General features: G+C 38.7%; 1 protein-coding gene across 3 annotated transcripts in view; it reads left to right on the forward strand.

The window, feature by feature from the left end:
* Positions 1-26,337, forward strand: part of LOC106875145 (zinc finger CCCH domain-containing protein 14) — a 31,674-nt gene that overhangs the window by 2,164 nt on the left and 3,173 nt on the right. For all 3 annotated transcript variants that reach the window (XM_089354348.1, XM_089354346.1, XM_089354347.1), the window contains exons 3-15: positions 3,290-3,404; positions 4,528-4,568; positions 5,539-5,670; positions 6,878-7,284; positions 7,559-7,695; positions 9,881-9,981; positions 11,947-12,111; positions 14,070-14,301; positions 15,594-15,778; positions 16,597-16,717; positions 18,297-18,439; positions 19,743-19,855; positions 22,790-22,899. In XM_089354348.1, coding sequence (XP_089210474.1) covers positions 3,313-3,404; positions 4,528-4,568; positions 5,539-5,670; positions 6,878-7,284; positions 7,559-7,695; positions 9,881-9,981; positions 11,947-12,111; positions 14,070-14,301; positions 15,594-15,778; positions 16,597-16,717; positions 18,297-18,439; positions 19,743-19,855; positions 22,790-22,899 — 1,979 coding nt within the window. In that variant the 5' untranslated portion in view covers positions 3,290-3,312. The remainder of the gene's footprint in view (positions 1-3,289; positions 3,405-4,527; positions 4,569-5,538; positions 5,671-6,877; positions 7,285-7,558; positions 7,696-9,880; positions 9,982-11,946; positions 12,112-14,069; positions 14,302-15,593; positions 15,779-16,596; positions 16,718-18,296; positions 18,440-19,742; positions 19,856-22,789; positions 22,900-26,337) is intronic.

Genomic DNA, 26,337 nt, shown 5'->3' on the forward strand with positions numbered 1-26,337 from the left:
TGGTAAATCTATAGGAACAGTATATAAACAAATGAAGGAGACGTTTTATTTTTATTTGGTTTCATCTGGAGTATGGAGCTCTCGGAGATTGGTGAAAGACATGGAGTCATGGTGTTGACATTTCTCTTGAAGGGTTGTAAGTTAATGACTAAGAATACGTAAAAGGTAGGAATTTCAGAGGACTGACCTTCTGAAGAGAAACGATTGGGTGGGATATGGGAAAGGGATACAACATGGGTAACAAGAGGAAGAGATCAATTCAATGTGGAGTGCCTGAATAAAGGTGGCATAATATCAGTCAGATCTGAGCAATGTTTGTGGCTCAGAGGTCAGAGTATATTTCAGTCAAATGGCCTTTAGATCTAGTAAAAGATATCTGTGTATGTGTAGCAGCAAATTGTTTCAAATGTAGGAGCAGTGCTCCATTGTGGGTGACAGCTAAGCTTTGTGAAGAGTCTCAGAAAAGGGTCAGTAGTTATTAAGGTTTAAAGTCTTGAAGAGGATGGTCAGTATTTGAGATGTGATCATTGCTCTGTTGTGAATGTGCATTCACTAAGAGAGATCCTTAATAGTGATGAGTTCTAACATTTGAAGCAATTGTGAAGGAGATAAAAAAAGACATGATATCATTGGAGGATGTTTCCAACATCTCTATTCATGAAGTTAGTACAAATGTGGTGTGAGATGTTTAGGTTGCTTGTGTATGTTTGGATGTGGAAAGTTATGAAGGCGAGAAGGAAGGGTGGTATCAGAGGAGTGAGTGAGAAAGTCGTTCATATTATTGTGTGGGGGAACAAAATGAAACCATGGGGAACAACAAAATTGTTTGGAAAATCTTTTTTCCAAAGACTGGGACATTGTAAAGAGAGTGGTGGGCGAGTTTGGTAAGAATAGGGGCTAAGGGGCACTCGGATGCATTGTTTGAAGATAATGAAAGGGACATTATCAGGGCCAGTGGCTTTGTTGGTTGAAAGCAAAGAGAGGACGTTATGTGTTTAACATAGAAAGAAATAATTCTGGAGAAGATTTACTGAGTGTATGCTGTGTGGAGTTGGAATTGGATGCAAGGTGGACAGTGAATATGAAAGTTTACTCTCCAAGAGTACCACTGACAGACCCTTCATGGTTGAGAAATGGAGGAAAGTAAGGATTCTGCAAATTTGGTAGGGAGTCTTCTGGTAAAGGATGTTGATGTTTGGCTGCAATTTAGAAGGCGAGAGAGTTTGAAGGCTGTGCTAAACACAGAGATATCCTTGCAGTTTGGTTAATGGTGTTACAGGGTGCAGTTTGTAGGAGTGAGTAATTTTGTCTAAGTGTTATATAGCCTCTAATTTTCTTGTCTGAATTGCTGTAGTGCAGTTGTGCACGAACCACTTCAGCTGTGAATTTTGGTTGCAAGGTAAAGTGGAGACACATACCTTAGAAGCTGGTTTCAGCCAGTTGCCTTATTGTTTCTGAGATTAGGAATGAAGTGCATTATGTATAGAACCAGCAGAACTCACACCGGTGAGTTGTTCTGAAGTGCTTTAGTGTCCAAGAGAGGTGGGAACATTGTGTTAGTATGTGAATGTATGATTGGTATTTGCAACAGAGTAACAGTGAGATGACCTGATGGATGTAGAGATGGTGATGAACTGTTGGAGTTTGGGTTTGGAGGTGAGAAAGCGATCAAGAGCATTTGGAGTATCAGTGTGTCAATCAGGGATACTTGTAGGAGATGACATTAAGTGTCAAGGATTGCACAAAAAAAAAAAACATTGTACCTGCATCAATATTTGAGGAGTGTGAGAGCCAAGAAGAGTTAAGAGCATTGAGAGCAATGACTATGGAGAAGGATGAAAGCTAAGAGATGTCCTCTGTGTAAGGAGAAATATGCTGGAAGAGTTGATGGTGGTTGTAGAAGTCAGAAAATGATAGAGGAAGCAGAGTGTACTTAAATGTGTGGGACAGAGAGATGCAAGCCAGGGTAACTTAAAGCTTTTGTTAGTGATACCAGCCATGTGAAAATTGTGAATATCAGGGTGAATGAAATCACAGTCTCCAACTTTTGGAGTAAAGTTTAAATAAAGATTTGAGTAATCTGGACCATAGATAAAGGCTGGGATATTTATTACTAACACTCAACCCCGCCACATCTTATAGTGTGTTGTCTCTGAGTTAGTAAGTGGTAATTTATAGGGGTCTAGATTGGATCATCTGGACTGATGTTGCTGATACACACACACACACATACATAGAGAAGAGGGTGTAGTCTTAGTTTTTGACATCTAGGAGAAGTATTGAGGGTGTTGTGTTGCAAGGTCATGATAACCTCTTGCTGGGAGCCTGATTTTATTTTGTACAGATTATTTGTTAATCTGATGAAGGATTTTACTCTTTACTTGTTTTAGTCATTAGACTGCAACCTTTCTAGGACACTGCCTTGAAGGGTTTGGTCAAGCAAATTGACTCTAATACTAATTTTTAAGTCTGGTACATATTCTGTTGAGTTTTTTTTATGTTGAACTGCTAAGCTATGGGGATGTAAACAAACCAATACCAGTTATTAAACAGTGGTAGAAAAATACAAGTGCATACACACAAACACAAAAGCATGCACACTCCTATACACATGCATACATACAGGCTTCCACACTGTTTCCATCTACCAGATTCATTCACAAGTCATGGGTCAGCCTAGGGCTATAGTAGAAGTACACTTGCCCAAGATGCCACCCAGTGGAATTGAACCTGAACCCATATGGTTGCAGAGTGAGATGGCTTTGAACCAGATGATGGGAATTTAGAGTATGAACAAAGGAACAGAAACAGGTGTTTTGCAGTAAAGGAGGTACATGGCCACCTCTGTAGAAGAGGGATGGGAGAGAAGATGGTATGGTAAAGTTTTAGAGAGGTGCACACAAAGAGAACCAAGGATTGGATAGGTTGAGTGGGTGGGTAAGTTTGCAAGATTGCGAAAGGAAAATTGGAGTTAAAGGAGACGGAATGTAGAGATTGGAGATAAATAGAGGGAGGGGTATTAGAAGGCTATGTTGTGGGGAAGAGATTCAACAGGGACACAGTGAGCAGGTTAGGTTCATAAGGGAGTCATTTTTAAAAAAATAGACATTGAATTTTGTAACTAAGAAAAATATTTGAAAACCTAATTGTTTCAATCCTAGTGAGGTAAACCTCTACCAGTTGATTTTTCTAGCTGTTCAAAATATATTAATATAAATGATGATGATACATATAATCAATTAATTCCATTTACAAATTTTATATTCTAATTAAAATGTTTATGTTTTAGATGAAGAACTACCTGACTACATCATGGTGATGGTTGCTAATAAGAAGACCCGGGAACAAATGAACGAGGATCTTCATTTATTCCTTGGCAATAGCACTGAAAAATTTACTGCTTGGTGAGTAATTAATTTAATTTGATTTGCAAGTTCTATATTTTGTATTGTTGTAGTGACTTTTCTAAAGCCATTATCCATCACCATTTAATGTCCACCTTTCCATGCATTCATAGATCAGACAGAGTTTCTTTATGCAGATTTTCTATGGCCAGTTACTCTTCCTGTTGCCAACCCTAAGTTATTTCCAAACTGTAGTTTGGAAACTTATTTCCTGTAGTTTCCAAAGAAGGTTGAACACTACAGCTTCAAAAATAATAATGATGATGATGATGATCATCATCATCATTATAATGTCCACTTTTCTATGCTTGCATGGGTCAGACAGAATCTATTGAGGTAGATATTTTACATCTGTATGCCCTTCCTGTTGCCAACTCTCATTTGTTTCAAAGTCAGGCAATATTTCTTCATGGCCAGAAATGTTTTCACAGTATATTGGAAATGACTTGTGTGACAGTGACATTCACTTACATCTCTCACACTATGTCAAGACTAGGAGACACACAAACATACTCGTGCTCTCACACACACACACATACACACATACACACACACACACACACACACACACATGCATGTGTATATATAATGACTTACTTTTCAGTTTCCACTCACAAGGCTTTAGTTGGGCTGAGACTACGGTTGAAGACTCTTCTCTAAGATGCCATGCAATGGGACTGAACTCGGAATCATGTGTTTGAGAAGCAAACTTCTTAACCACACAGCCTCTGCCTATGATGAATATTCATTTATCCCTATGGCAAATTTAGAGCTCCATTTAGATTATCATCATCCACTCTTCCAGTAAAGTGGTATAGTTACTATACACACACACACACACACACAATAGGCTCCCAGACAGTTTCGCTCCAGCACACTTACTCACAAAGTATGATGTTATACTGGATATTACAGGGAGAATTGTTTTTTCAGAGTCACACCTAAAGGCCCGTGATGTATTGACATGTATTTCACAGGCTCACCATCACTGTTCTATAATAATTACAAAATATTTTGCTAAGAAAGTCTTTTGTATTGACATTGTAAGAATATTATTTTTAGTGACAAATTTAGTTTCAAGCTTTTCTCTGTTATATCTCTATTTATTCAATTCCTTTTGCAGGTTGCTATCTATTTTGAATAAATTGAAAGCTATTACTATAGGTAAGAATGTATTTTACAGTTGCTTTATATGCATTGCTTTTTGTTTTCATGTGTGACTGTGGTAAGAAGTTGTAAGAAGTTTGCTTCCCAATGCCAGGGTTCCAAGTTCTATATTGCCTTGGGCTGACCAAAGCCTTGTGAGTGGATTTGGAAGATGGAAACTGAAAGAAGCCCATCATACAGATTTATACACACACTCATAATATATATCTGAACCAAATTCGATGACTGGCACCCGTGCCAGTGGAGCGCTAACAACACCATCCGAGTGGGATCACTGCCAGAGCAGCGGTCTCACTTCCATGCCAGTGGCATGTAAAAAGCACCATTTGAGTGCAATCGTTTCCAGCTTCACCTTACTGGCACTTGTGCTGGTGGCATGTGAACAAAACATTGGACTGACTCCTGTGCAGGTGGCACGTAAAAAACACCATTTCAGCATGGCTGTTGTCAGTGCTGCCTGACTGGCCCTCGTACCGGTGGCACATAAAAAGCACCCACTACACTCTCGGAGTGGTTGGCGTTAGGAAGGGCATCCAGCTGTAGAAACTCTGCCAGATCAGATTGGAGTCTGGTGTAGCCACCTGATTTACCAGTCCCTGGTTAAACCGTCCAACTCATGCTAGCATGGAGAGCGGCTGTTAAATGATGATGATGATGATGATGATATATATCATCATACACACACACATACATCTGGCTTCTTTCAGTTTCCTTCTACTATATCCACTCACAAAGCTTTGGACAGCCCATGACTATAGTAGAAGACATTTGCCCAAGGTGCTGCACAGTGGCACTGAACCCAAGACCACATGGTTGGGAAGCAAACTTCTTAACCACGTAACCACGTCTCCACTTATTGTTTGTTGATTAATTTAAAGGATTTGATAAATATGTGTATGGAATATCAATAATTAAAATATACTGTCATTTGTCTGTTTTAATAGCATAATGTATTTTCCTTTTTTAGGAAACCCACCAAGTGTAGCTGCTGTAATTCCACAGGAAGTAAACACTACAAAGAATCCTAGAAGCAACAGTAATGGCACTGATAACAAAGAACATGAGTTGATTCCAGAATTGCTACTGCAGACGGAAACAGGTAAAAAGAGATTTTATTATAAACAACACAAACACTTTGTAATTTAATAGCTTTTAATGTGATACCTGTTAAACAGAAATTATTTTTATATAATGAAAATTTAATAAAATCTAATCATAAGTAAGTGAAATTATACTAAATACAACTAAATTGAAAACCTTTTTCCCCCGGCCATATTGGCAATTCTGAAAACTTGTGAGTGTGAATTTGACATGAGTAGAAGCATTTTTTATACAAATTTTATCCTGAAAATCACCTGTGTAAATTACACAAGTGTGCAAATTACATGGGTTTTTATAGTATACTCGATTTCCCTTGGCTATATATAAGGATCACTTCCAGGGGCGAATGAGTTATTTCCCTTCGTTTTTAAAATAAAATATATTAGATATATATAAGGATCCTTTCCAGGGGCCCTATTATCGGTTTTTTCAACAATTTGAGTTGTTGTTGGCACTCCATCGCTTACGACGTCGAGGGTTCCAGTTGATCTGATCAACAGAACAGCCTGCTCGTGAAATTCACGTGCAAGTGGCTGAGCACTCCACAGACACGTGTACCCTTAACGTAGTTCCCGGGGATATTCAGCGTGACAGTGTGACAAGGCTGACCCCTTGAATTACAGGCACAACAGAAACAGGAAGTAAGAGTGAGAGAAAGTTGTGGGGACAGTGTACAGCAGGGTTCACCACCATCCCCTGCCGGAGCCTCGTGGAGCTTTAGGTGTTTTCGCTCAATAAACACTCATAACGCCCGGTCTGGGAATCGAAACCGCGATCCTATGACCGCGAGTCCGCTGCCCTAACCACTGGGCCATTGTGCCTCCACACAATCTGAGTATGCCATGAGGTTTCCAGACTTTAGTTGTACTCATGTGTCAAATTTCATCAAAATTGATAAAATGATGTAAGAGGAGTTAGCTAACAACTCCACAAACACACCCACAGACAGAATTTCCCACATATGTAGTAGATATATGGCAGGCTTCCTTCTGTTTCTGTTTACCAAACCCACTCACAGAGCATTGGTTTGGTTTGGGGTTACAGTAGAAGTCATTTACTCACAGTGCCACACATTGAGACTGAACCCAGAACCTTGTGGTTGAGAAGCAAACTTCTTGACCATACAGCCATGCCTGCTCCTGTTTATAAACACTGGATATTTATCTAAACTAATTTGGACTGCATTTCCTTTCTTTTTATTTCAGATGAATTTAATGAAGAACAAGAAGAAATCAACACACTAAATGCTACAGAGAAATCAGACATCACTAAAACCTTAACAACAACATGTGACAAAATTAATAAAGTAAATTCAGACTTAAAGACTGCACCTTCCATTTCTACCACAACCACAAAAATTACCTCTCGTGTGCAGCCATCCATGTTTTACTTGAACTCTGCATCTAATAATATTACTTCACAGACTCAATCTTCCATTTCTAATGAAAATACAATTTCCTCTCAGTCTGCTGCTTATGTTTTCCCCAAAAGTAAGCCAATAACATCTCGATTGCAAATGGACCTTATTTCAAACTCTCATAAGAGTCAAATACCAAAAGTCATCACTCATCCTATCATATCTAAAGAACAACAACAATTACAGCTTGCCAGGGTAAGTTATTTGTGTATTCATTAACCCTTTGAATGTTAATTACTTTTAGAAAACCACTGAACCAAGTTCAGAAAAAAAAATGCCAATAGAATAAGTACCAAATTTTGAAAAATAAGTGCTAGAATTAATTTGTTATGCCTTAACATAGCCACAGTTCAATGACTGAATACAAGAATAAAATGATCAAAGAAAAATTCAGCTGTTGGATTAATATGTATTGCTTTGCTTCCGTTTCTATTCATTTGTATATAATATATTAATCTGTGTTTTTCAGCAAAACAGAAAACGGCGGATTCCTGGTTCAGTAATTGGCTCTATAATCCACCATTCTAGTGAAGAAGAAGAAGAATATGATCCATACAATCCTTCTTACGGCAGTGTTGCTAGTGTCATTCGAGTCACAGAAAGAAAGTAAGTTTATACAACCAAATTCATTCATCATCATCATCGTTTTATGTCTGCTTTCCATGCTGGCATGGGTTGGACGGTTTGACTGAGGACTGGTGAGCCAGAAGCTGCACCAGGTTCAATCTGATCTGGCAAAGTTTCTACAGTTGGATGCCCTTCCTAACTCCTACCACTGGCACAAATGCCCATCAGGCGGTACTGTCATCGGCCAATTCAGCGATTTTGATTTGTTTACACACTCCTCAATAGGTCTTCGCAAGCAAAGTTCATTGTCCAATGAATGAGGGATACTCAGAAGCGGGTTGGTTACACCCCACGTTCAGATGTGCTTTTAACATTCCACTGGCATGAGTGCCAATCAGGTGGTACTGTCATCGGTTACGTCAGCAATTTTGATTTTGATTTCATTTGCCTCAATGTCTTCACTTGCTAGTATGGAAAGCGGACATTAAACGACGACGATGATGATGATGATGATTAACCACACAGAACAAGCTAATTTTCCACTTTCTGTTTTTTATTACCTCTGCCTGAGTGAAGGCTGAGTTATTGTTTGCGATCGTGTTTGTTTGTTTGTTAGTCCATGGATAAGATACCTCAAGAACTGCCAGATGGATTTGGATGAAACTTTCAGGGATGTTTGGCCTCGTGACTAACACAAACTGATTAGATTTTGGGATCGATCTAGTACCGTACAAAAATTCTGGATTACTTGCTATATTTACTTTACATGATAATGATCTTGCATTGACTTTCAAGTCTTTCTCAATTATCTTCCTTTAGGCTTTTTTTCCAAAGTTTTATTTTTGTTTCTTTATTGTTAATTTTACTCGCGTTTCTATCTTAGTAGAAACTGATGGATAAAGAAATCAAACTACATAAACAAACAGCAGCAAGACCATTCAGAAATTAAATAACATTAACATATTTTTGCGTAGGAGTGGCTGTGTGGTAAATAGCTTGCTTACGAACCACATGGTTCTGGGTTCAGTCCCACTGTGTGACACCTTGGGCAAGTGTCTTCTACTATAGCCTCGGGCTGACCAAAGCCTTGTGAGTGGATTTGGTAGACAGAAACTGAAAGAAGCCTGTCATATATATGTTTATATATATGTATGTATGTGTGTGTGTATATGTTTTTGTGTCTGTGTTTGTCCTCCCAACATCACTTGACAACCGATGCTGGTGTGTTTACATCCCCGTAACTTAGCAGTTCGGCAAAAGAGACCAATAGAATAAGTAGTAGGCTTACAAAGAATAAGTCCTGGGGTCGATTTGCTCGACTAAAGGCAGTGCTCCAGCATGGCCACAGTCAAATGACTGAAACAAGTAAAAGAGTAAAGAGATACATGTTAACACTTTACAGTATACTTACATATATATATATATACATCTATACATTGATCTAAAACAACAGGAATACTAAAAGAAGGCCAAAATTTAAGAGAAGAGAAAGCCAGAAGGTCTTATTCTATTCATTTAAAAATTCTTGAATAGAACTTATTATTATTATCTCTGCCTTTGAAACTATTTTGAATGGTGAATTTGTTAACTTTGGCTGGTATTAGATAAGGATAAACTATTTATTACTGTTACTAAATTTTCTACAGCCACCTTCACATTCCATGACTATCATTGCAATCAATCAGGTACCAGACAAGGATTCTGGATTATTTTCCAGGTTTTTTTTTTACTTGATTTTTGAGAGCAGTCGGGGTTCATTTTTAGTATTCTCGTTTGTGAGAGCAGTTGAGTTTATTTCAGATATTCTCATTTTAAAAATCATATGAATTTATATTATGTACACTGTTTTCCATTAGTCAGACTAATGTCTTCATTTTCATTGTTGCTTTCTCTATGTTCCTGCTGTTGTACACCCCAGTCTTCTTTGGGTGTCTTGTGATTCACATTAGTGCCCTACCTGGGATTGAACACAGTACCTCTAGGTGACTGCACTGCATTAACCAATGTCTTTATCCACTATGCTATACCTGTAGGCAGTGTCAGGATGGATTTTTAAGGCTTATAAACCTCCATTGATGTCTTATGTTAGCTCCATACGGATTGTATAATACAACTCTATATTTAGATTGTAGTATCCAATTGGTACGGAACCAACATCAATGAGGGTCTTTTTTTGTTCACTAAAATTTTAATTCAACGAAAAATGTCCTGATTTCTACTTCAGGTCTAGTATACCTCCAGAACTACAAGCTAATAAATGTTTGTTATTGAAAGCAGTGAAAGATGCTCATAAATCGTTAGCAACACAAGAAAAACGAAATGCAGGTATGTGTACATCCTCTTCATCACCACCACCACCACCATCATCATCATCCTCCTCATCATATTGAATACCATGGCTCACCATCTCAATGTTCCTTGTGCTCTTCTTACAGATACACCTTATTTTAAATATGTTCACTTCTCTGTATTATCCATCTCAGTAATTCTTGTCTTTTTCCCCCTTTTTTTTCCTGTTCCTTATGTCTTCTGTTCATGTTTTCTGTAAGCCATTACTTCTACTTAAGTGTTCAAAATGTTTCAGTTTTCTCTGTTACACATCTTGATGATATCATTGTTATTGTCGTTTGTTAATGTCCAGTTTTCCATGCTTGCATGGGTTGGACAGAGTTTGTTGAAGCAGATTTTGCATGGCTGGATGGCCCTTCCTGAAGCAGTTATCGAAAAATAGACAACTGATTACATTGCAGCTTTGTAGCCAAACGTGTTTATGACTCGTTAATAGTGTCGCCCCATAGCTGTTGTTCACTTTTGTTTTGTAAATCAGCAAATCCTAAACTCTTTGCAGTTGAAGAAATTATTGATATTTATTCTACAGATGAGGAGTTTACCCTCGCATAGGCAATGAGAGTGATTTGACAATCAAACTGGTGAAAGGGATGAGGAGAGAAGTGATTTGGGTGAACAAATATGTTAGTTGAGAGATAGGACTATTATAGTTATTCTCCTGAACTTTTTTTTCGGGATTCTGTCCATTTGTTTACCTGCTATCGTTAGTCTTGAGCTGTATATGCAACTATTTATTTTTTTTGCTCAGGAGCCCAAGTAGAGGGTAAAGTTAGACACAGAGGCCCAAATCTGAGAGTGTTAACCTCCAACTTAAGGCGTCCTAGGATTCATGACAGACTTAAGCCTGTATGTATGTGTGTGTATGGTCTTTGAAAGTTTTAGGAAAACGTTTATCTATATTGTCAATACGTAGTTATGGCCCTTTATATTATGAATTCAGATCTCTGCTGTTAGCGTCACCTTTTATCCTTCTCTGCTCGATAAAATAAGTAAATCGTCAAGCAATTCACTGTTTCTCTTCAAAAACTTTGAAACCCCATGCCTGCGTAAAAAAAAATCAATATTCATTTTGGTAAAGTATAGAACAGACTTATAACAGCAAAATTTTAGAATTATTTATTTATTTGTAAAAGTTTACTCATTCAGGACTTCTGATCCTCAGCTAATGCTGCTATGAATCTCACTGGACTTTACCAACCTGGTGCAGTTGTAGACAAGGGTGTTTGATCCTGCTTTATAGTTGTGAGACATGGGCATTGTCTGCGGCCCTTAGGAGCCGCCTGAAGTCCTTTGGTACCAGGACACTTCGCATGATTATGAGTTACCATTGGTTGGATTTCATATCCAACCAACGCCTCTATTCAGAATCTGGGATGTGTCCTTTTACTTGTAAGATTCAGGAATGCTAGCTCAGACTATTTGGCCATGTTGCTCGATTTTGCAAGCTAGACCTTGCTTACTGTGTTCTTTTCACTGAGGATCCAGCTAGGCTGAAGGCTTGTGTTGGTCGATCACATGCCACATGGTCATGGCAGGTGAGGAGCTATCTTCTGGAGATGGGGACTGGCTAGGACTCTGCTTAACAGGTTGCTCGGGAAGACCCAGGAATATACCATCAAATGGTGAATGTAGCAATGCACAGCAATGGTACATTCCCAACATTTGGCCTGATCTGTTTACTAATTGCATTTACTTTTTGTTTTCTTAAATTATTGTCTAGACAATATTAAAAGATATTTTAGAGAACAGTGAAACTGTGCAGTGCATTACTATTCAGACTGTAGCATCTTTATCATCACTACCATCATCATCATTGACATTAGCATTGTCATCATCATCATCATCTTCGTAATATATCTAAAATTTAAACTCTTGATTTTTTTTCTCTTTAATTACAAAGAAACCATCCCCCCACTCACCTCTTGTCTCTTTTGTATTTAGAACATGCCATGATAAAACCTATGTTTCATGAAGTTCCTGAAAAGAAGTTGAAGATGTCTGAGAGAATGAAAAGCAAACAGCCACCGCTGTTTACAAGGTCCAAACTGGCTGAACAGGATTTTCCTGAATCCAACCAGTATAACTTTGGAGAGGAGGAGGATGATGGTAATTATTGAATTTACTTTATTTTCCAGCCTTTTAATACCAGCCCACTTAAGGGGCCCTTCAGCTTTACTAAGCCTTGTAAAAGGGCTCAGAAACTTGGGTTTCCAACCAGGCCTTTCATGATACCCTTGAAGCCAGAAACTTTTCAGTACCCCTTTGTTTGTATGTATGTATGTCTATGTGTGTATATATATATATATATATATATATATATATATATATATATACACACACACACATATATACATACATATGTGATTGTGCGTCATCATCATCATCATCATTCAACATCCGTTTTCCATGCTGGCATGAGTTGGACAGTTCGACTGGGGTTTGGGAAGCCAGGAGGCTGCACCAGTCCCCAATCTGATCCGGCAGTGTTTCTACAGCTGGCTGCCCTTCCTAACACCAACCACTCCAAGAGTGTAGTTGCTGCTTTTTACATACCACCGGCACAGGGGCCAGAGGAGCTGGCATCGACCATGATCAGATGATGCTTTTTACATGCTCCCGGCACGGGGCTCACAACTAATATATATATATATATATATATATATATATATGTTTTAGGTCTGCTTTTACATGCTAAGCATGGGTTAGATGAAAACTTATTGAGTGTTTATCTTACAGCTGGATACTCTTCCTATTTTTCAAGTCAGCAATTACTCATTCCACAAGTCTTGATAACAATCAATGAATACACTGGACATAGCATAGTTACACAAACAAGAGGAAACAACGAACACATGTGTCTTTTGTTTACAAAGATCATATCACATTTCAAGTTACAGTAATAAACCCAGATATGGTTTCACTGCAAGATCACCTGTATGAAATGCAATCCATTTGTCTATGCAGTGTACACAGGTGAAGGTAAAAAATAAAAGGAAATACAAACTCATCTTACAAGGAAAACACATTAACACATGTATATGTATGTTATACATAGACAGACACATACACACACACACACACACATATAGGTGTAGTTGTATGGTAACTCTTTTACTTGTTTCAGTCATTTGACTGCGGCCATGCTGGAGCACCACCTTTAGTCGAGCAAATCGACCCCCAGGACTTACTCTTTGTAAGCCTAGTACTTATTCTATCGGTCTCTTTAGCCAAACCGCTAAGTTATGGGGAAGTAAACACACCAGCATCAGTTGTCAAGCGATGCTGGGGTGAGGGGGGGGGGGGAAAGACAAACACAGACACACAAACATATACAGACACAAACATATATATATATATATATATATATATATATACATATATATGACGGGCCTCTTTCAGTTTGTGTCTACAAAATCCACTCACAAGGCTTTGGTCGGCCCAAGGCTATAGTAGAAGACACTTGCCCAAGGTGCCACGCTGTGGGACTGAACCCAGAACCAAGTGGTTGGTAAGCAAGCTACTTACCACACAGCCACTCCTATGTTTGCACCCCCCCCCCACATTGTTTGACAACCAGTGTTGGTTTGTTCATGTTTCTGTAACTTAGCAGTTCAACAAAAGAGACCAATAGAATAAGTAGCAGGCTCAAAAAAAACTCAAAAGTACTGTATGAATCTGTGAGAGAAATATGTTGAGTAAAACCATAATTAACTGATCCTGTATTTCCTTTTACTCAAAGCCAAGAATTTTTCAGCACTCCTCACACATATGATCTGGCAGAGTTTCTACAGCTGGATGCCCTTCCTAATGCCAACCACTCCAAGAGTGTAGTGGATGCTTTTACGTGCCACCGGCACGAGGACCAGTCAGGCAGTACTGGCAACGGCCATGCTCAAAATGGTGTTTTTTATGTGCCACCTGTACAATCAAACTGTCCAACCCATGCCAACATGGAAAACAGACGTTAAATGATGGTGGTGATGATGATGATGGCATTTGTATGTTCATAATTGTCTTTCTGGAATTTTCCTTAATATAAACTTCTGTTCATTTTTAACTTACAGAATTGGATGGTCGTCAAAACAAACTGAGACAAGTGGAATGTAACAAGCCTGGACAAAGGATTGCTGTGATCAAGCATTTAGAATCAGCGAAATTGAATGAAGAACTAAATAACGAATCCATTGCAGAAATTGAGCTTGATGAAGACATCCAGTTGTGTAGCAATCTGTTAAATCTTCCTGAAGAGGATTTGGTCGAGACACCACTGCCAGCAAGAATTGTGAAGAAAAACAAGTAAAAATCATATTTCCTTTCATCTACTATAATAATACTCTTGGGTTTATCTCTGTCACAACATATGAATGAGAAAGGAAGGGGGTTATAGATGAATAAGGGAGGAAGGGGTGATGGCAAACTGGTAGTGGGAGCATTTCAACTCAGCAAATATTCTGCTCACTACCACGGATTTGCTTGTCAGTTGTTTGACTTTAGCCAGTTGAGCATGTCCCTTAGTCGCTGATGATATGTGCATCTCTGATCATGAGCAGAAGTAGTAGGGGAGCATCATAGCCATGTGTTGAGAGGAATTCTTTGGGGTTTGAATAATTCATCTCTGGAAAGATGGGTGTTTCATTCAACATCCTTAAACAACCCTTATTCAGGGACCTTTTGAGTGGGATGTGCTTCTCAATCTGAAGAAAATTGTAACTAAGCCCCACCTGCAAGGTCATGCACTGTTAATCTTGATATGAGTCCACCATGCTGTGCACATATGGTTATGATGCATGTGCCTGGTGTACCCTTATCAGATGGGTAGCCATGATGAGTAAACTGGGCTTCGTATATTTGTACCCCAGTGTCACTTTGATGGCATGCACACTGCTCTCTCACTCAATAATAATAAACCTAATTATGATATTTTGAATAATGAAGGCAAACCACACACACACGCACGCACACACACACACACACACACACACACACACGCGAGAGAGAGTGATTGAACAAACCAAAGAAAGTACCAGTCAACATACTTTGTTGGAGTTGCATGTATTTAATTGCATGGTTAAGAAGCTTGCTACCAGCCATATGGTCTTGGGTTCAGTCCCACTGCTCATGTGTGCATTTGTGTGCTCCCTTGTCTTGATGTCATGTGATGATTGTAAACAAGCATCACCATCATGCAAACAATGTTCTTCATTTCCAGTATTTCACGAGAAGCATGTCTCGTCAGGAGGAAATATCCCCTTGCTTGGAACAGATGAGGGTTGGCAGCAGGAAGGGCATCTGGCTGTACAAAATCTGTCTCAATAAATTCTGTCAGACCCATGCAAGCATATCTTAAGAAGGAAATATTAGATACATATTTGCATAAAGATGGAACGATTACAACTAGTGTGTATTTGATCAAATGTCTGCCCTATTAAAAGTTAACTTGGGAGTTAAACAACAAAACCTAAAGGATTGGAGGTTTCTATTGAGATTATTTTAACTGTACAATGTGAAAAATTCAATTAAATTCTGTCTTTTGTGTATACAGATGCAGTTTTGTAATTTCATTTATATTTCTCTTTTGTTGTTATTAGGAAAGAAACAGAAGATAAAACACAATTTATTGTAACATTAGATGGCTATGATGCACCCAAAATGAACAGCACCTCGTCATTTCAATCGCCAACAGACCAGAATGAAACAACAAATTCATCTATGCAGTATCAAATGACACAGATAAAACCTTTAGCTTTCAACATCAGTGACACAACAGATGAAGGTAAGGAGAATTCTTCCCTCTCAGGACAACTTAATCTCTTATATTCCAATAAAGTTGAGAGAAAACTTCACACATGGTTGAGATATTTGTTACTAACAAGTTAGCATCACTAAATGAGGTAAAACAGGAGTAAGTGTAACTGCACAAATGATTGTTTTATATGTGTGTGTGTATATGTATTTTGTGGAGGCGCAATGACCCAGTGGTTAGGGCAGCAGACTCGCAGTCAGAGGATCGCAGTTTTGATTCTCAGACCGGGCATTGTGTGTGTTTATTGAGCGAAAACACCTAAAGCTCCATGAGGCTCCAACAGGGGAATGGGTACTTTATTTTATCAACTCTGTGAAGGCTGAAAAGCAAAGTGTACCTCAACAGGTTTTGAGCTCAGAATGTAAAGAGCTGGTATTTGCTCAGATCCTGCAAGGCATTTTGTCTTCCACTCTTAACCCTTTCATTACTGTATATATTTTGAGATGCTCTGTTTTTCTCTCATTTATCTTAAATATAACAAAGAATTTAGTAAAATAACCTGGTTATCATTAATCTAGTGTTAGGAACGTTAATTGTGACTAAGGTTTGGTGGAAGATTTCAATTCATAACTTATGAAAACAAGACATTTGTACTACAGAGCCAGAGGCGGTTTCAGCCTGGTTGGTAACGAGAGGGTTAAGATTCTCTCACTCCACCTACAACTAACATAGATAAGCCAGCAACAATATGCTAAGGCCTTCATAAGGCTATGAAAAAAAAAAAAAAGGTTGCCTAACCAATAGATACTGAAACCTATGCTCATCAATTTGTCTGTTTCTTTTTGTAGATGAAGAACTAGATGAGACTAAAAGTTCAGCCTTGAAAACGACGACAGAGAAATGTAAGTTCTGGCCTTCCTGTCAGAATGGCACACACTGTAAATACTATCACCCGTCATCTCCTTGCAGGTAAGTTAGATTATCAAAGAAGAAATATACACATTTTTCTCTATTAATAAATCATTATTTAACTTCCAATGCTTTGTATGAGTTAAGATCTTGTAAAAGTTGGTTTATCTTCCATTGTGCATATTTCACAAAAATGACTTCTAGCTTGTTTTTTGTACTTGGTTACCTTATGCTACATCATGTCAGTTGCAAATAAGTGAGTAAACATAGAGTGAACATAAAAACAGGTTAATTCTGTTTTATTAGCAGTCTCCAGAATAAGAGAATTGGGTGTATTTGCTGAGTATTTGGCACTGCTGTTTTGGTAACAGTACTTTTTGGCTCTGGCAGCATACACACACACATGCATGTGCAGAAATATACACATACACAGAAAGGGAAAAAGAGAGAGAGAGAGAGAGACAACAAGAAGAACATTAAAACATCTGATGTCAAATAAGTCAGAGCTCTAATTGTGGAGGGAATCTGTGGAAGGGGTTGATCCAGGAAGACATGAGATAAAGTGGTGAGAAAAGATTTTCAGATGCTGGGCCTCGGTGCAGAAATGATAAAGGACCAGAAGTTGTGGCAATTTGCTGCACTTGAAAAGATGCGTCAAGCCAAGTAGAATTGCTGTCATTCACACATACAGGCATTTCCTTTACAGGTGCCAGTGCCGCATAAACTGCACTCATGCCAGTGCTGTGTAAACATACTCGTGCTGGTGGCACATAAAAAGCACCCAGCACACTCTGTAAAGTGGTTGACATTAGGAAGGGCATCCAGCTACAGAAACCATGCCACAACAGACAATTGGATTTTGGACAGCTCCCCAGCTGTCCAGCTTCTGTCAAACCGTCCAGCCTATGTCATGATTGAAAACAGACGTCAAATGATGATGATGACGATGACGATGACAGCAGCAACGATGACGATGGCAGCAGCGATGATGACAGCAATGACGATGAAGAAGAATTAGTTACACCAAATAGGCGATCCCAAAATAACTTTTCTGATAACTTTAATGCCTTTTTCTATTTTTCTTCACGAAATATGAAAAACACAGGCATGGCTGTGTGGTAAAAAGTTTTCTTTCTAACCATATGGTTTCAGGTTCAGTCCCACTAGATAGCACCTTGGGAAAGTATCTTCTACTATAGCCCTAGGCTAACCAAATCCTTGTGAGTATTTGGTAGATGGGAAATGATGTGTGTGTCTGTGTGTGTGTATGTACATGCATGTAAATGTGTTAGTGTTTCTTTGTCTTAACATTATATATTATGGTTGTAAATGAGTCACCATCATACAAGTGGTGTCCATCCTTTACAGTTTTTTCCTGAAAACATGTAGGTCTTTGGGAAAATATAACCTTACTTGTATACAGGTAAGGGTTGGCAACAGAAAGGCCATCCAGCTGTAGAAAATCTGTCTTGACTGCCTTTCCACTTGAGCATGGAAAAGATATTAAAATGATGATGATTAATACTTATTTTCTAAAGCTCAATTAATTGAAGTAGACAGATTAAATATTTAACTCTTTATTGAAAATATTCAAACTTCTGTTTCTCTTTCAAAATATTCAAAATCTGTTCTCTTTCAGTAAATTTCCTAAATGCAAATTTGGGCAGAATTGTCTTTATATCCACCCAAAATGTAAATTTGACACCAAATGTTCAAGAACAGATTGCCCATTCAGTCACAGTTATGCAAAACCAGCAGCACCTCCAGTAGCAGTGCAGTCTCGTAAGTTTGTTGTCTTTTTACTTTAATAAATATCAAAATAGTAAGTAACCACCAAGATTTTACATCTAGATGAAAGGAAATGATAAATATAACATGATACAAATTCTGACTGATGTCTTTTAAAATATCTACAGTTCTAGTCAATGAAATAATTATAAACCTTTCTATTATAGGCACAAGGCTTGAAATTTTAGGGAAGGGGGCTAGTCAGTTACATCGATCTCAGTACTCAACTGGTATGTATTTCATCAACCCTTAAAGGATGAAAGGCAAAGCTGACTTTGGTGAGATTTGAACTCAGAACACAAAGATTGATGAAATGCTGCCATGCATTTTGCCTGGCGTGCCAACAATTCTGCCAGTTTGCCGCCTTATGAATATTTATAATCTAGGTTTGCAAACATCATCTTAAAAGTAAAATTTGATAGTATCCTTCACTGAGTGATGTACTATATATATATATATATATATATATATATATATACACACACTCTCTGAGTGGTTGGCATTAGGAAGGGCATCCAGCTGTAGAAACTCTGCCAAATTAGATTGGAGCCTTGTGTTGCCATCCGGTTTCACCAGTCCTCAGTCAAATCGTCCAACCCATGCTAGCATGGAAAGCGGACATTAAACGATGATGATGATATATATATATATATATATATAGAGAGAGAGAGAGAGAGAGAGACAGCTCTCTTCAGATGCTTGTCCTTACACTTGTAGGGTGATCTGTTATGTTCAGAGGAAAACCCGAACCTCTAATTTAGCAGCATGATTGTCCTGCCTAAAATCTCCTTGAGGAAAGCCTGTTCCTAGTAATCTGAATGGATCTAGAGGGACATACCTTGAAAAAAGTAACCAAAGTCCTCAACTGCAGAACAATTGGATGAAGGCCTATGATCACTACAACTGGACTGGCAGAAGATGGCAATGCCAGGCAGACTGGCTATGAAGGCACAGGTAGAGCAATATCTTGGCTGATGGCATCCGTTGCAGTTTCATTGCCTGTTCTTGCATGTCACATTTCACACGTGCTGCAGAGGATGTCTTTGAGATCTCAATGCATCAGTTGCTTTCCTGGAAAGTTGAGATCCACCCTGATCAAAACCATGTCACCAGCATTTCTTCACCAAAGAAAGAAATACTTGAAAACAAGTGGGGAACTGCTGCTATGGCTGGCAATGACAGACGAAAAAGATCAACCAAGTGGTATTGTTTTATGTTTCTAAAATAATAGAGTCAAATGTCTATTGTGTAATTTTGTCTCATTAACGAACAGTTTTTGGGTTTTTATTTTCAATAGTTCCAGCCGTACCAGTTGCCCCTCCTGCTACACGACAGCCTCCCACTCAAACACTTCAATGTAAATTTTTCCCTACTTGTAAAAATATGAATTGTCCATTTACCCACCCAAAGGTAAGCTCTGGATGTTACATCTCTTCAATTCTTCATGTATTTAACACCTGTTTTTTCAATGCATGTATGATCTTAGTACATTTGTACACTTTGATATTATTAAATCATTTTTATAATTAGATGCTCTTTCTACTGCTGGTCACTCAGTTTTGAAATGAGGATAGAAATGGGAACATTCAGCTGGGATATCTAGCTGCTAAAATATGAGCGTTCAAATTTCCTTTCGAAAGTGTATCAACTAGCTATCATTTTCATCATTATCATTTAACATCCGTCTTCCATGCTGGCATGAGTTGGACAGTTTTACAAAAGTTGGCAAGCCAGAGGACTGCACCGCACTTCACTTTCTGTTTTGGCATGGTTTTTACAGCTCAAAGCCCTTCCTAATGCCAACCACTTCACAGAGTGGGCTGGATGCACCAACAAGGTCTGTTTTGGTATGATTTTCACAGCTGGATTCCTTCCTAATGCCAACCAGAAGGTAGTGGCATAGCTAGAATGTGTGCCACTCAGGGCAGTGATGTAGGTAGAGTATGTTCCACCTGGCGCAGCCATTGAGTTTGCTCTCTCCATTTCCCTGCACCTGTCTCACCCCATGTACATGCTTATACAGTAAATACGAAAGTACAACCCCTATACAAGCATCAGCCAGGATGGACCCTCTCCCACTGAAAGCTACACCTTCACCAGAAAGTGGTGTATTATGAAGCTTAGTCCAGCTTACAAAGATGCTAAATGCTTGAGAAACCAATCTTTTGTATGTGTTGTGGGAGGATTTGAGTTTATACAGTGCTCCTGCTACCTACAGCAGTGAACAGCATCTAGCTATCGAATTTATTTTGTTCCTAGGCAAGCTGGGTCCAGAATTTGTTTGTTTATTAACTGCATAGAAGTGGGGATTAAATATGATTCATAGACCTTCAGCTGGTACTTGGTTGCTATACTTTTGACACTAATACACTTGAGACTATTTTCCTGTTTTAAAGTGATCTAAATTAACAAAACTTTCCATCCACCAAAATTTCGTGTTAATTTATATTCCAAACATCAGCTTAATAACAACAAAATCATTTTACTAAATGGTTCAATATTCAGTATTTTAAAAATTAATTGAAACAAGGCTATTGTATTTCAACAGAAGTTTGTTGACAAAAGGCTCAATACAGCATCAAAGAGGGAAAAAAAAAGCAATCTTTAAATCATTTCAACATTGCTTTATTACTTTCAGATTTGGTCAACTTAGTTTATCTCAGTAAATTCATACTGTACTTTTGTGTACACATGATGTATATGGTGATTGCTCCAATTTTGCTGATGATTGCCATCTCCTTGTGTTTTCTTGCTGTCACTGGCATTTCTGACTTTCTATCCATGACTTCTCAGATGACTATTCAGATTGCTTTTTTTCCCCTCTTTGATGCTGTATTGAGCCTTTTGTCAACAAACTTCTGTTGAAATACAATATCCTTGTTTCAATTAATTTTTAAAATATTGAATATTGAACCATTTAGTAAAACAACTTTGTGCTTCTAACTGGTTAGGTCTGTACAAGTCACTGCTCTTTCATTGCCATGGGACTTTCAGGAGATAGAGTGACAAATGAGGTCACTATAAAGAGACATCTGAGCATCCTGGAATTATAGTAATAAATGCTTGTACAGATACCAATCCCTGAGTCTCCATGATTAATACCTAGTGACTGGCTAAAGCGAGATGACCAGTTTCCATATGAAACTGCAGGTTTTACATCAGAGTGTCCCATGTGAAACTGCAGGTTTTACATCAGAGTGTTGTCATAGCAATCTTTTACAAAGATTGCTATGACAACATATATATTTTCTGACCTTTTATTTTGAGTTCAGATCCTTCCATGCTCAACTTTGTGTTTCACCTTTCTGGATCTATAAATAATATTTATTTATGAGTCAAATCAAAAAAAGAATAAAAGGTCCTTCTTGGGCCACAGGCTCATAAAGCCAGTTTCCTAGATTCTGCGACATATATATTCCCCTCCACCACATGGGATGTCAGTCCATTGCAGGATTACTCATTTTTGCCAGCTGAGTGGACTAGAGCAATGGGGAAATGAAGTGTTTTGCTCAAGAACACAATGTATCATTCAGTCAAGGAATCAAAGCCACAATTGTATGATCATGAGTGCGACACTCTATCCACAATACCACATGCCTCCATTATGAATCAAGTACTGCGCTTCATTTAACTGAGTCATACTGATGTCTCCCAGATTTTTTCAAGCAACACACTATGGCTAAGGATCTCAGACAAATCTTCTTAGGGCTGCTTTTACTTTAAGGGTGGAGGAAAGTGTCAGCCCTAATGGCCACAGGTGTCATCGGCTTCCAAAGACATAATAGTGAAACAATGTCACAGAAATTCTCCAACTAATTTGATACGTACCGCATTCATCCTTGTGCCTCTCACAAGTGCAAGGTGTAGTCTCTGAAAGAAAGAAGTTTATTGAAGCTTACTCAGTAATAACTTTTTACAGAATATATATGGATATAATCACTGAAAGAATGTGATTTTGACCTTGTTGGGCCTCATTCAACTTCAGTGTAGTCAGAAGTATAATTTCTTAGTCAAATTGCTTTTAATTTTTTAGAATCAATTATGGTTTCCAGTGTTTTATATGTGTGTGTGTAATAGATACAGCCATATATACACCCCATCACACGCACATTGCTTAATGTTGGACAAATGAGAAAGGTGTACCCCATACATGTTGTAGAGGATGTGCTTTTTTTTTATTAAAACTGGAGCAAGGAGCTTGTCTTGTAACTCAAGACATGAAACTAGCTACAAGACATGGTTTATATTGTACTCAGCTGCCCGCATTAATTTTATACTACATCTATATGTGTGTGTGTGTATATATATAATCAAGGAGTCTATTTTTCTCTTTTTCTTCTCCAGCCTTGTCGGTATGGTATTAGTTGTACAAATAAAACATTTTGCACCTTTTACCATCCACCATTACCAAGCAAAAATCAACTACGATGGAAAGCAGAGAAATCCAGAGCTGAGTATGTTTGCAGTTTTAATTTTCTAATCAAAGAATGACCATAGCGTACTTGTAATTTAATCTCTCTCTGTAGAAGTGATAATGATGATGGTGGTAGCAGTAGTGATGGTGATAGTAGTAATGGTGGTGGTGGTGACAGTGGCTGTAGCTACGGTAGGGACTGTGGTAGTTAGTGTTAATGCCAATGGTGGTGGTGGTCACTGTGGCTGTGGCAATGATGGTAGTAGTGGTGATAATTGTATTTGTGTCAAAAACGGTTGTATATAAAACAGCCTAAGCTAATAGTGCAGTGTTTATGAGATATCTAGAGTACCTTAAATCATAAGAATCTGTAGTTAATAGATCACATTATAAAAGTTATAGAAATACAATAATAATGTTGGGTGGTCTAGTATGCAGATTACCATATTTGATGGCATAAAAGACACACTGGCATAATAGATAAACCCCAATTTGAGCAGTGCATTTTCAGGAAAAGGCATTTTTAGCACATTGAAACATGTATAGGCCCAACTTAGCATATATGAGCCAGGGTGGTTTTTTGGGGGGTCTTTTTGAGACATTTTTTTTTGTAGAAAATGTTTGTTCTACAGGCCATCAAATATGGTAAGCTTGTATTATGGCAAGGAATCACAACTCCATTGAATCTATGGAAGGCATTTGATAAAGTCTTACATTCTGTTTTCTGATGAGAAATGAGAAAGAAAAACGAGGCAGGATGTGTGAGGTTGGTGAGTATTGTTCTGGCTGTGTTTGGGAGAGATAATTAAGATCAGGATTAGTGTCTGTGTGTGTTTAATTCTATTGATATTAACTCACCTAAAAGGCAGCGAGCTGTCAGAGTTGTTAGCGCGCTGTGCAAAATGCTTAATGACATTTCATGCATCTGTCCTTTTTGAGTTCAAATTCTGTTGGGATTGACTTTGCCTTTCATCCTTTCAAGGTTGATAAATTAAGTACCAGTTGGGCACTGGGGTTGAAGTAATCAACTTAGCCCCCCCCCCCCCCCCCCCCCCCCCCCCCAAAGAAAAATTGCTGGCCTTGTGCCAAAATTTGAAACCAATTAACTCACCTAAGCCTAACCCTGATTCTGTGATACAAACTTCCTGTTTGAATCCTTTAGCATTCGAACCAGTCATATCCAGCCGAAATATTCTATCTGTTTTTTTGTTCAAACTGGCCAGGTCCAGCCTGTTGTTACATCTACCCTACATTGTCATTCTAAAAATAAACAATCATATCGTTGAAATTTCAAAACTATGAGATAATTCACAATTATTTCAAAGCAATGTGAATAAAGAGGCATGACATTTGACAGAATAATTTGAATGCTAATGGGTTAAATTTATCTGAATTAACACCTTCCAACCAACCCTTCTGTCCATCACTCCCTCCATCCACCCTACAGCTGTTGCCTACTTCCTTCCCCTTTCCCATTTCGCCTATCTCTTGTGTCTCCCCTCCCCCACCTCATACGCTCATGCAAGCTCCCCACTCACACTCCTAGTTTCTCTATCCCTAATCACTTCTACTCACCTCATACCTTGAGGGGGACACCTGGTCACCCCATCACCACTATTTATCTCTTTACAGTTTCCAATGATTCAATCTCACTTTCTCCTCTAAATGTGAGTAGCCACATGTTGTTGCTGACACTCCGTCGCTTACGACGTCGAGAGTTCCAGTTGATCCGATCAACTGAACAGCCTGCTCGTGAAATTAACGTGCAAGTGGCTGAGCACTCCACAGACACATGTACCCTTAACATAGTTCTCGGGGAGATTCAGCGTGACACAGTGTGACAAGGCTGACCCTTTGAAATACAGGTACAACAGAAACAGAAAGTAAGAGTGAGAGAAAGTTGTGGTGAAAGAGTACAGCAGGGTTCGCCACCATCCCCTGCCGGAGCCTCGTGGAGCTTTAGGTGTTTTTGCTCAATAAACACTCAACGCCCAGTCTGGGAATCGAAACCGCGATCCTATGACTGCGAGTCCGCTGCCCTAACCACTGGGCCATTGCGCCTTCACGAGTAGCCACATAGCTCCTCAACATCAAGAACCTGTTCTCCCCCACCTACTTCTCATGCCTTAAACTCACAACTCCCGGCCTAAAGCCACCCTCCATCACAGATTTTGTTGCCATGTGAGCTGTCTCAGAACTGCACTAGTGCAGTGCTGCAAAAATAAAGCACACTGCATACACTGTAAAATGATTGGTGTCAGGAAGGGCATCAAGTCGTAGGAACAATGCCAAGGCAGACACTGGAGCACAATGCAGTCCTTGAACCCATTGGATCCTGTCAGACCCTCCAGCCTATGCCAGCACGGAACATGGACATTAACTGATGATGGTGATGATGGTCATATAGGTATTTGTGTGTCTGTGTCTGTCCCCCTCCATTGCTTGGTAACCAGTGTTGTTCCTTGTAACTTGGCAGATTGGCACAAGAGACTGATAGAATAAGTACCAAATTTTAAAAAACAAGTAATGAGTTTGTTTGACTGAAAATTCTCCAAGGCAATGCCCTAGCATGGCCACAGTCCAATGACTGAAACGAGTAAAAGATAAAAGATGAATGGCCAGAAAATTGAATTCTTTAGACGTCCAGGTACTTCTGTTGATAAGCAATAACAATCAGCTAATGCTTTCCTTTTAAAATTTACCCAATCACTTAACCACAGCCAAGCATATTACTGCTGACATAGTTGTTGAAGTCAACAAACATTGAACCGGATACGGGGTCTTTTGTCATCTACAACACCTTATTGGTTGAATTGTGGATAGCTACGAGATTTAGTAGTTATATATAGAGCATGGTAAAATCCCTGTAAACAAAATTAAAGTAAAAAAATCACAAAAGATTTCAGTATTCATTACAGAGCTACAATGTTCACTGAACCAGAAAATAATTATTTATAATCATTGTGTATTTCAACAACAAACATCCTCCTACACCAACAGATCTTTCAAAATAGAAAAAAAATATTTATCGAGATATTGTTGGTTAACCCAAATTAATGTTACCCTCAAAATGCTCATGTTTAATCTGTTACGTTTTACTTGCTTCAGTCATTGGACTGTGGCCATGCTGGGGGGGAGGAGGGGCATTGCCTAGAAGGGTTTTAGTCGAATAAATTGACTTTAGTACCTACGTAGAAGGATGAGGCTAGCTGGACACTGCGTCAGACACACTGATGAAATTGCTAACAAGTTAGTGCTCTGGCACCCAATAGAAGGAAGAACCAGGAGAGGAAGGAAGAAGATGACCTATATCGACAACTTGCTAGAGGATGCCGGTATGGAAGGGGTACAGGTGTTGAGGACCATTATGGAAGATCTAGATGAATGGGGAAAACGCGTGAAAACAGTCTTGGGGGCGTCCTGTGGGACGACCTAGCTAGATATATAGTACTTATGTGTTTCTTTTTTTATGTGTAGC

Source organism: Octopus bimaculoides, chromosome 6, assembly GCF_046866305.1.
Source record: "Octopus bimaculoides isolate indiv1 chromosome 6, ASM4686630v1, whole genome shotgun sequence".
NCBI classification, from domain to species: domain Eukaryota; kingdom Metazoa; phylum Mollusca; class Cephalopoda; order Octopoda; family Octopodidae; genus Octopus; species Octopus bimaculoides.